This window comes from Nerophis lumbriciformis, linkage group LG09, assembly GCF_033978685.3.
Source record: "Nerophis lumbriciformis linkage group LG09, RoL_Nlum_v2.1, whole genome shotgun sequence".
Taxonomy (NCBI): Eukaryota; Metazoa; Chordata; class Actinopteri; order Syngnathiformes; family Syngnathidae; genus Nerophis; species Nerophis lumbriciformis.
The window spans coordinates 21,363,959-21,375,584 of NC_084556.2; the positions used below are offsets into that span (position 1 = coordinate 21,363,959).

At 38.6% G+C, this 11,626-nt stretch overlaps 1 protein-coding gene across 2 annotated transcripts; it reads right to left on the reverse strand.

Moving 5' to 3' along the window:
- Nucleotides 1-358: 358 nt before the first annotated feature.
- Nucleotides 359-11,410, reverse strand: mrps31 (mitochondrial ribosomal protein S31). Of its 2 annotated transcripts, none has more exons than XM_061962276.2 (7): nt 11,233-11,410; nt 7,610-8,023; nt 7,345-7,497; nt 6,900-7,049; nt 6,224-6,300; nt 799-939; nt 359-712 (listed from the first exon to the last, which is right to left on the reverse strand). In XM_061962276.2, the coding sequence occupies exons 1-7, from the start codon at nt 11,343-11,345 to the stop codon at nt 477-479; spliced, it is 1,284 nt and encodes a 427-aa protein (XP_061818260.1). In that variant the 5' UTR covers nt 11,346-11,410; the 3' UTR covers nt 359-476. The 2 variants fall into 2 exon arrangements, with proteins under 2 accessions (XP_061818260.1, XP_061818259.1); XM_061962275.2 differs by having other exon boundaries at nt 6,849-7,049.
- Nucleotides 11,411-11,626: the final 216 nt, after the last annotated feature.

Sequence of the window (11,626 nt, forward strand, 5' to 3'; positions counted from 1 at the left end):
TTTGTATTTGTTGTGGCTTTTGCAAGTGTGCTGCAGCTTAAAGTTTTTGTGTTGTAATTAATGACCCTGTCATGTGGCATTTGCGTTTGTTATGATCTTTCTCCACCACCGCAGGTATCCGCCATTTTTGTTTTGCTGAGGCCACAGATGGGTCGACAGACTGAACGTTTAATGCCCTTATCATTAAAAGTGCTAAACTTCATAAAAAGTGTGCCGTTCTTAAATCCAATGTTTTCCTTTTTTTAGCATCGATAAAATGAATCAAGTCCCTTTTAAAACGACCCTGGATCGATACCTTTCCAGGATATACCGGTACTTGAAATGTAGGAATATAAATTGATCTATTGATGCATCAATCAATCGTTACACCCCTACAATTTATTATATATTTTGTACAAGAGCATCATTTGACTTTCTGCACAAAAACAAAAGTAGCCTTGCTAATCATAAAGGGGCTTAGGAAATGTAGCACAAATTTAATTAAGATAAACCTTAGCTTCCTTGAGGACATCCTGATTTTGGTTAAAGTAGTCTCTGAACCAGGAGATGTGCTCCTTCTTCTGCTGGACGGTCAGATAGGGGTTTTTGGACAAACCGACTACCACAAGCTCCATGAAGTGACGTACTGGACCTCGCTGGGGGAAGCCCTCCTCTAGGTGCTTCTCAAGAAAGACATGTTCATGGAAGGGGACTCTGGCGTCCTCGTCAAAGCCTGACAAATGAACAAAAGCATTGTAAGTTTTTTTTTTTGCTTCCTCCACATATTCAACAAGAGTACATACAATATCATTTACTTACATGCTTCATTGTCAATTGGGTACTGCCACAATGTGCCCTCTTTGGTCCATTTGATCATTTTGTCAAAGGCATTCTGGGGCATTTGGTTGGCCGCTGAAGACAGTTGTGTAGCGAAATCCACGTCCCACAGCGTTGGACGTGCTAAAAAGCAACATTTACATAGGAGTTGAGAAAATGTAATATTTAAAGTCGTCTTATATCCGAATTATTACGGTAATACTCATATGCGCAAAAACACTGGAACCTCTGAGATTGAACACTATTCATTTCAGTTTTTGCATGAGAAATAATCAGTTAAAGGGTCAAACATTCACCAACTAACAGTGTTTCCATTCATCCATCTCTCTTCTAAAATAAAACATTCCTTGTTGAGTTTGATCCTTCTTTCGTAATACATGTCAAAAAAAGCAAAATGCACAGAGATAGCCTTTGAGGTTCCCTGAACTGAATTCAAATGAGGTCTAGTGATGTCACTTAGCGATTCAAATGATTGAGGATTTTTTGTTCTGTGTGGAGTTTGCATGTTCCCCCCGTGACTGCGTGGGTTCCCTCCGGGTACTCTGGCTTCCTCCCACCGCCAAAAACATGCACCCAGGGATAGGTTGATTGGCAACACTAAATTGGCCCTAGTGTGTTATTGTGAGTGTGAATGTTGTCTGTATATCTGTGTTGGTCCTGTGATGAGGTGGCGACTTATCCAGGGTGTACTCCACCTTCCGCCCGAATGCAGCTGAGATAGCCTCCAGCACCCCCGCGACCCCGAACGGGACAAGCGGTAGAAAATGGATGGATGTGTTATTCTATTTCATGGAATCAAAACAGTGCCAAAATCGTAGTGCGTAAAATACACACTTAGACTCATTTTGCGCTCGTTTTCTGTTTCTCCACACGTGTGGTGTTCCACCCTTTTGGCACTTGGGGTGGCCATTGAATATACGGCATCTTTCTGATTGGTCACTTAAAGTGCCTACTGTATCCATGCAGAGCCAATGAAGGGGAACTGTTACTGTAAAACTGTGTCCCTTCTAAACAAGAGTAGCCGTGAGAGCAGTGGTTCTTAACCTGGGTTCGATCGAACCCTAGGGGTTCGGTGAGTCGGGCTCAGGGGTTCGGCGGACGTCAAAACACACCCGACTCATCGTGTAAATACAAACTTCTCCCTATTACGGATACGGCAACAGCAAAAGTCAGACTGATTTGCAGGTGTGTAATTTGTTGTGAGTTTATGCACTGTGTTGGTTTTGTTGTTTGAACAAGGTGATGTTCATGCACGGTTCATTTTGTGCACCAGTAAAAAAAACATGGTAACACTTTATTATGGGGAACATATTCACCATTAATTAGTTGCTTATTAACACGCAAACACGTAACATATTGGCCCTTAACTAGTCATTATTAAGTACTTATTAATGCCTTATTCGGCATGGCCTTATTATAACCCTAACCCTCTAACCCAGTGGTTCTTAACCTGGGTTGGATCGAACCCTAGGGGTTCGGTGAGTTGGCTTCAGGGGTTCGGCGGAGCCTCCGCCACGGAGGTCAAGACACACCCGACTCATTGTGTAAATAAAAACTTCTCCCTATCGGCGTATTATGGATACCCTCAAACAATGTTTCCTATAATTTTCCATACGTGTGAGCAAACGCAAAAACCCCTTGAGCATTCAGTGGAGCACGTGTGAGCACACCTTTCCCAAACCTGACTAAATAATAAAAATTAAATGTTTTATTATTATAATCAAATGACAGCTGTCATTTCCATGAGATTATTTTCTAACATAAGTGTTTTGGCCCACCTACAATGACAATAACAAAAAATATTATTTTTCATGAGCTGTGTACTAGTATTGTATGTCTGGGTGGAAAACGAAGAAAAGGAACAGACTTTGCTGTGAAAATAAATAAATAATTTTATTTTATCATTTATCATTTAAAATGACATGAGAGTGGCACTTGCCAAGGTGAAGCCACGCATATCTGAACTGGTCTCTCAAAGGCAACAACAGAAGTCGCACTGATTTGCAGGTCTGTCATTTGTTGTGAGTTCATGCACTGTGTTGGTTTTGTTCTTTGAACAAGGTGATGTTCATGCACGGTTCATTTTGTGCACCAGTAAAAAAACATATAACTTTGCCTTGAATTTTAAAAAAAATATTTTTTTTATGTTTCACTAAAGAAGGGTTCGGTGAATGCGCATATGAAACTGGTGGGGTTCGGTACCTCCAACAAGGTTAAGAACCACTGCTTTAGAGTCTAAACTTTAGACAAACTAAGCCATTATGTGTCTAAAATGAAAACAAAAAAATAACATACAAATTTGATCACCTTGTAAGTAGGGATGGGTACCTTTCACATTTGTATCGAAACAATATCAATTCTCAGGTACCTGAGACTCAATACCCAGGTACTCAACGGTACAATTTACAGTATGTCTGTGTGTGCTCATGTGTTAATAAATGTTAATTTGCTTAATAACTAAATTTAAAAAAACATTTAATATTTCACACTGAGTAAAGATAACTGTGCTGTCCAGTTGTTATATCTGGATTTATTAGACATCAGAGTATCATTTGCAAGTATTAGACTTAACATGCAGTTGCAATTCCAAGACACTGGATAAAAGTAGTGTACAGGCTACAATGAGCTGCCTAATCAGGGAGTAGTTTTTGCCATTAACCTGAAAGTTTAGTTTTTTCTTGCGCCCTACAAACACACTCCAATACAACACGGTTCCATATAATGCAAAGTTGTATATAGGGCTGGGCGATATATCGACATACTCGATATATCGCGGGTTTGTCTCTGTGCGATATAGAGAATGACTATATCGTGATATTCGAGTATACGTTCTCACGCAGTTGCTTTTAGCTGCGGGCATTACACTGTATGCATTTCTCCCTCTATCTTGTCTCTCTTTCTTACAGACACTTAAAACAAGCACACCTTCTTACACACGTCACGTGTGCAACGTCACACGCTCCAGCGGAGCAGACAGGTAGCGACATGGGAACGTTAGCTGTGATGCTAACGGTGCGGTGCGAGTGGTAATACAAGAGAGAGAAGGTGCGAATCTGGTAACAAATGAAGGAAGAATTAATTCCCAAAAAAAACAGCACAGGGTCCATCGTCTGGCGGTGGTTTGGCTTCAAGCGGGAAGATAACGAACAATTATGCGGCAAAAGCGTTGCTACAAAAAGTAGCACCACTGCTAATGTAGCATCATTTGAAAAGTCACCCACTAGAGAATAAGGAGTGCTTGAAACTCCACATGTCAACATCTCCGTTCGGTGCCACACCAACAAAATGCCAAAGCAACCATTTCCAGATCAACACCGTATGAAAAAAATAGTCAACAACAGAAGGCGATAACGTCTGCAGGAACCTACCACATAGCGATTGATTGCTTGATTGAAACGTTTATTTGTAGATTGTACAGTACAGTACATATTCCGTACAATTGACCACTAAATGGTAACACCTGAATAAGTTTTTCAACTTGGTCGGGGTCCACGTTAATCAATTAATGTATGTGCGAAGGACATACACTCTGATTTCCTATAATGCAGCTCATTTTTATTTGACAGTTATTGAAATATCTTGTGTGACATCATGCACAAATGTGCACTTTATTTGTTTTAAACTATTGTAGTGGCGTTCTGTACAAAAAGTGAACTTTAATTTAGTGTTGTTTTGATATGTCATCTTAGTGACATCATGCACAAAAGTGCACTTATAGCTTGTTTTAAAATGTCTCTGACAATCTTGCACATTCTGTTTTGGAAATGACATGAATGTTTGTGCCACTGTTTAATAACTGTTTAATAAATACAGTTTTGGTAAATTGACTTAGTTGTGATTTCCCTCTCTGCATGAAAGTTTAAAATAAGCATATATTAATGAAGTATGAACAAGAATGTTTTAATGTATACACATAGAATCATCATACTGCTGTGATTATATGCGTCAAGTGTTCATTCAAGGCTAAGGCAAAATATCTAGATATATATCGTGTAATGGCCTAAAAATATCGAGATATTAATAAAAGGCCATATCGCCCAGCCCTAGTAGTATTTAATGCGGTTGTGCCATGGGCCGCAAATTTTTGCCCGTTTTGTCCACCAGAGTCAACTGCGTTGTTTTCTTCCACCAAATTATTGGTTATCAATACTGTATCAACCCTACCTATTGGAGATTAGTGCCCCACTCATTCTGTGACTTTCCACCATTCACGTCACACATGGGGGCACTATTCAACAATCAACAAGTTTGACATAACACAATGATGGGTTAGTCACCCTGAATTACGTGGTCGATATTTTCTGGACCCCACGTTATATCGGACTTTCAATGTACTGTAAGTATTGTACTTATTACATACCAGCTGTTTGATTGTAACGTGCATCTTAGTTGTAGTTTTCATTACCAAATTTGGAGGTGTTGAAATCGGCGTGTGAAATCGCTAATGCTAATCAGTAGCAAACCCATTTAAATTAGCATCGTGGCTAGCGCATTTGGAAAAGTACAGCCTTACTGTACCTTAGAGCAAGGATTCTAACTTTTTCGACCTGGGGGCCCAACTTTTCCACTACAGAGGGGCTTGGGTCCCACTCAAATATCAACACTGAATTAGTAATCTTACTCTTGGTTTTAAACCTAAAAATAGTTATATCTAACATACTTATGTTTTACAACCTTGTCAAATGATTTTTTTAAAATATGTGTTAATCACAAAAATTATTATTTATTTTACACATAAATCTTCGGCTTAGATCAGGCTGATTAGAAAAAGAAGTACTAACTAAATATACTGCATCAGAAGGGTCTCAAACATAATAACCTTACAATTACGATGTGCTTAAATAAATAAATTAGCAATAAATATGTTTCTTAAACTGTCCATAAAATCCAAGTGCAAATGAATATTACAGCTTCACCATTTTAGTCATAATTTTTGCGCTTTAAAACTTATCTACGATTTTAGCTCTAGACTTGTTGTGTTTGTTTGATATTGTCATTACTGCCACGAGTGGTGGAAAAGTGGATTACAACTGAGTATCGCTGCGGCCCATACGGACCACAGCAAAGAAACAGATGATTTTTTGCGGCCCTCTAATGTGCGCTAGCGGCCCAACAATGGCCCTATGGTTAAGACATACTGCCTTCGAGTGTTTTCTATCAGGCATATTTGCTTTGTTAGAAAATTGCAAAATTACTTAGAGGCAGTCCAACTGAGTCCGCTTTAATTTGCTGCTTGAGTGATTGTCCCAACGCACGCAGACTAAAAGCCACATTGCGAAGAGAGTGGTCTTTATGCATGCAGATTTTGGCACTGCTTTGACGCCATAATGTTCCTCAAAACTGTAATCAAATTCCAAGTGGTTTTACTGTAAATTACACTAATGAAGTAATTTCAACTAATAATTACCAACTGTTTCAGTAACTTTCTCTTCATCAGTAGGAAGGGAGAAGATGTTAAGCTTTTTTCCAGAGAACAAGACTTTCCTGTAAAAAAACAAAAAACAACTGAATAATGAAAAGATTAACCACAAGCTTCTCTTTTTGTCAGTGTATGTTTCGGTCGTTGATAGTTTCAATTTATGAATGGGAATTGAAAAACATAAAAACGATTGGTTCATTTGAATCTTATTCTGAAATACACAACTGTTTTTTTTTTCCTGACAGGCTGGTCTGCGGTCTTGCAACTTTTGATTTGGTGTCAGGATGGGGAAAAAAAGGCATATGTTTTTGGTCAGTTCTTTTATTTCTGTTGTGATTTTTATTTTGTTATATGAAAGCAGCTGAGATAGGCTCCAGCAACGCCCGCGACCCCAAAAGGGACAAGCGGTAGAAAATGGATGCATGGATGGATGGAAATATAAAATGAAAATCAACCCATTTTTAGATGTAGTTATTGCTTTTTGACATGAAAAAAGAATAACCCCTTGTTTTTCAATATAATCTTTTGTATTTCAAAATTAAACCAATCATTTTTTTTGTTTTTTAATTCTCATTCATAAAATGACATTTTCATGACCAAAAGATATACTGACCTCTTCGACATTATAAAAATGATGTGGATAAATAAAAATATGGTGATGTACTTTCTGCGAACGCCATCCAGCTCTGAAGTGACTCCTCTGTTGTGCTTGTAGCCCTGCCCGTCGTCGTCAAACCGGATCTCATTGGCCGGCTGAGGGTTCCGTCTGTTGGCTTGACTTTTCACTGACACTTTCATGTCAGCTAGAATCACTCTAAGAAATCATTAAGAGTTTGCAGGGTTAATTTCTGCTAACTGCACTGCTGCAAACTAAAGTGTTAATCAAAACATATTTGTTTTATAAAAGCATGATTTTTTATCCAGCTGTTATGTATTGTTCTCCGTCCGTGCAGCTTTACTGTCTGTAAATGTGGCTGCTGTAACAAAGTCAGTTCCATTTCCAAGTATCCATCTATTGGGTCATACTAGATTAAAGTGGTGATATGCTGGAGGTTTTAGCTGTTGATGGCACCAGGAGAAAAATGCATATAGGATTAGCAAAAATGTACCCGAGGTCGTGGGCCTCTCCCTTTTTTTGAGCCTCAGTGAGGTCCTCGTGCTGCCTCAGCTGCTTGAGCAGCTCAGACTCGGCCTGGATGCGGTTCGGAAGAGTGGAAGCAGCAGCAGAGGCAGCTGCGACCAATTCCGGAGCCAGGGTTTGTCTAAAAAAAAAAGTGAGACAGAATTGATCAATAAAAAAAGAGACCAATGCAGACCAAGGGAGATTACTAGACAGCAGAGTTACAACTTCAATACGATCAAATTATGTCTCACCTTTGAGATGAAATATCCACAGAATCCTCCTGAAACTTGCTTTCCATTGGCCTTGAGGTCGGGATGGAAACACTTGGCTTAATTTTCAACAGTTTTAGCCTCTTCTTGCTGGTGACATCCACCTTCATGGCTCCCAGAAGATCAAGTAGACTCTGTTTCCCGCTTTTCGACGTATCAAGTTCTTTTCCCTCAGCAGCATCATCTTGCACATTAATTACATCTGTTTTCTTGATATTGTCTCGATCATTTTCCTCATCCAATTTCTTAATGTCACTGGAATGTGCAGTTTGTTGTTTAGAGACTGTTTGGGTCTCTGTGGAGTCTTCATTATTGGAGTTGGCAACATTGTTTTTATTCTCACAAAACCTGTTTGAATGTGTGCTGAGGCATTTAGCGCTACACACACTGGGCAGTCTAAGAGGGAAATAAAAGTTGCAAGTCAGATTCGTAATTATTACTAAGTATTACTAGTTTGCAGTATTACTACTAAATAACAGTATTATACTTAGGCATATGAATAAATATGTATTACTTGAATGCAGTATTACTCCTAAATAACAGTATTGTGGTACCTCAACTTAAGGTTTTAAGATAAAAGCGGTCTCTTGGATAACTGTTATGATTTAGGTTCCAAGCAAAAATTTTAGTTATAAACCAGTGTTAATTTGGTTGAGTAAAATTTGTTGTCTTAGTTATCGTCAATGACTTAGTTTCCCTTGACTAAAATAGGACGATATCTAATCACAACAGATGCACGTTGACGAAAATAATGACGAAATGTATTGACAATTTAGTCAACGTATTAAAAAGGGGCCAATTGTTGACAGTGACAAAATCCAATCACACATTGGTACTTTAACTTTAAACTTAACATTTTAATTTGGTCTTTAGGCGGGTGGCACAAGTTAGGAATCTATCCAATCACAGAACTACTGTCTGTGCAATGCACGCTGTTCGGATATTTTACTGGGAAACAAACAGTGGCTAGGTTTTCTCTGTTAAAAATACAACGAACGTGGAGCGCCGTCTGTCGGCTAATCATTGAGACATCTGTGCAACAGTAAGTAGGCCGAAGCTAATATTTCGAAATTGCTCGAACTGAACTGAATTACTGTTACCATTAAAGATGGTAGCGCAGGAGCAAGACCGCATACTTTACCACTACTTTTGTAGGACACCATGGGCATACTTCTCCACCAATTTATTAAGCAAGATACTCGTAAAGTGCACTTTAATCATTGTTTTTGGCACATTGTTCAGCTATCAATTGCACAACATGACAACCGAAAACACCAGATTTTACATTTTCCATGCTAACACACAAAGAAAGACAGTTATGTGATATATCCATCCATCCATCCATTTTCTACCGCTTAATCCCTTCGGGGTCGCGGGGGACGCTGGAGCCTATCTCAGCTACAATCGGGCGGAAGGCGGGGTACACCCTGGACAAGTCGCCACCTCATCGCAGGGCCAACACAGATAGACAGACAACATTCACACTCACATCCACACACTAGGGCCAATTTAGTGTTGCCAATCAACCTATCCCCAGGTGCATGTTTTTGGAGGTGGGAGGAAGCCGGAGTACCCGGAGGGAACCCACGCAGTCACGGGGAGAACATGCAAACTTCACACAGAAAGATCCCGAGCCCGGGATTGAACCCAAGACTACTCAGGACCTTCGTATTGTGAGGCAGATGCACTAACCCCTCTGCTATGTGATATATATACATACATATATATATATATATATATATATATATATATATATATATATATATATATATATACATATACACATATATATATATATATATATATATATATATATATATATATATATATATACATATACATATACATATATATATATATATATATATATATACATACATATACATATATATATATATATACATACATATACATATATATATATATATATATATATATATATATATATATATATATATATATATATATATATCACTGGTTGCTTGTTATGAGTTTTTGAGATGCCTTGCAAAAATAAAAGTGGTTTTAAGACAACTTCAAAGATGGGTTATCCTTTATAATTTAGTCAACTGCAACTAAATTCATTTAGATGACTAAAATATGTATAAAATCAAAATACATGTTCGTAAAAGGACTATGACTGAAACTAAATTAAAAACTGCTGTAAAACATAACACTATTACAGGCATCTCTGCCATTAGCATTTGCGTAGCAAATGTCACTATAAACTACCCAAGATCCCACCAAAACATCTGGTTTTACTAGCTAGCATTAGCTAATAGCTAGACAAATCGTTTTAACTGTGTTTTTTTCGTGTCAACCATGAGAAGGAAGAAAGTGAGAGTGAAGGACTGTGCTGAAAAGAAGAAGTGGATGATATTCACTGAATTAAAAAAGTAAATCATCAAAACATGACAGAGTGTGTCGCCAAGTTAGCGATGCCATTGGCGCAAATCACTGCTAATCTGCATAATATAGAAGCAGAATGAGTCGAACGCCAGCCAAGAATGTCAAAATAGTATCTAAACGGTGGGTATTCATCCATGAAAATATGAAAAAGCTGCTGATAGTTTGTTTGATGGAAAATCTGCTGGAAAGAGATGCTGTAGGAGTCCACTCTCCAAGGTAAATGCTGAAAATTATTATTACATTACGTCATAAAACTACTGTAGTTGTCAGTAGTACATCGCATGATTTATACAATATTTCTTACCCTAAAAGTATTCTTTTCAAAAGCATTGTTATGATAGTAGCGAATGTGTGTGTGCAAGAATGGCAGTGTGTTGGGCGAGTGACGTCAAAGAGTGTGTAGTCGAGTCAGGAGACTTGAGTGGTTGCATGTGCAGTAGTAGTAGAGTGAGGAAAGCGGCCGGTTGTGTCCTGAAAAACTTATAATAAAGCAACCAAATTGTCATGAATCGGCGGCCTCGTCATTTCAACCCCGAAAGCAGAGCTTAGCAGACCCATTGCCGGGTGCCCTAAATCGGTAGGTCGTAAGTTCATACCAAAGACAATAAAAATGGGACCCATTATCTCCCTGCTTGGCACTCAGCATCAAGGGTTGGAATTGGGGGTTAAATCACCAAAAATGATTCCCGGGCACGGCCACCGCTGCTGCTCACTGCTCCCCTCACCTCCCAGGGGGTGAGGGTGATGGGTCAAATGCAGAGGATAATCTCACCACACCTAGTGTGTGTGTGACAATCATTGGTACTTTACTTTACTTTAAAGTGAAGGGTGTTACCCCCCGACGAAAACATGGGCCCTGGAGGGAACGCTCCTGGAGCGAAGTCTAGGAGCTGAACAGCAGGAAAGGTGTAACAGTATGTCACATATTAAAATTGTGCTGTTTGATTTCAATTCATTTAAACGAGAAACGTTGATTTGAGATACAAGTGTTTTGGAGTTAAGAGCACGGTCACGGAACCAATTGAGTACGTAAATTGCTGTACTACTGTATTATACTGAGTTACATAAACTATAAGTGAAGTGTGTAGTATTACTCTTTAATACAATTCCATTTGTACACATGCACATTAGTACAGACGCACAATGTAAGAATAGGCACCACATGTATAAAACATGGAAAGGTAAAAGCAGCTCACCTTAATATCGAAGCAATAGACTTGTCACAATTTGCTGGCAACACACACGATCCAAATATATTCACGGAAGGCTTTTGAGCCACGTATAACCTCCGCAAAATAAATCTATACATAATGATAACAAAATATGTCCTTCCACGACTCTGACTGGCGTGCCTGTTGCAACCGTAAAAAGAGTCCCCTGGTTTAAACCTAATGAGGTAGTAATAGTTCCACGGCAAAGGTTGGATTGATACCTTTAAGAGAACGTGCATTCAAGAAATATTAACAGATTAATAATTGACTTTTTTTTATAAACTAATAATAATAACCCCAGTTAAGTTTTGTAAAGAAAAATAATGTAAAAACATAAAACCCCTATTCTCGCGATATCACAACCGGAAGTCGACTCGAG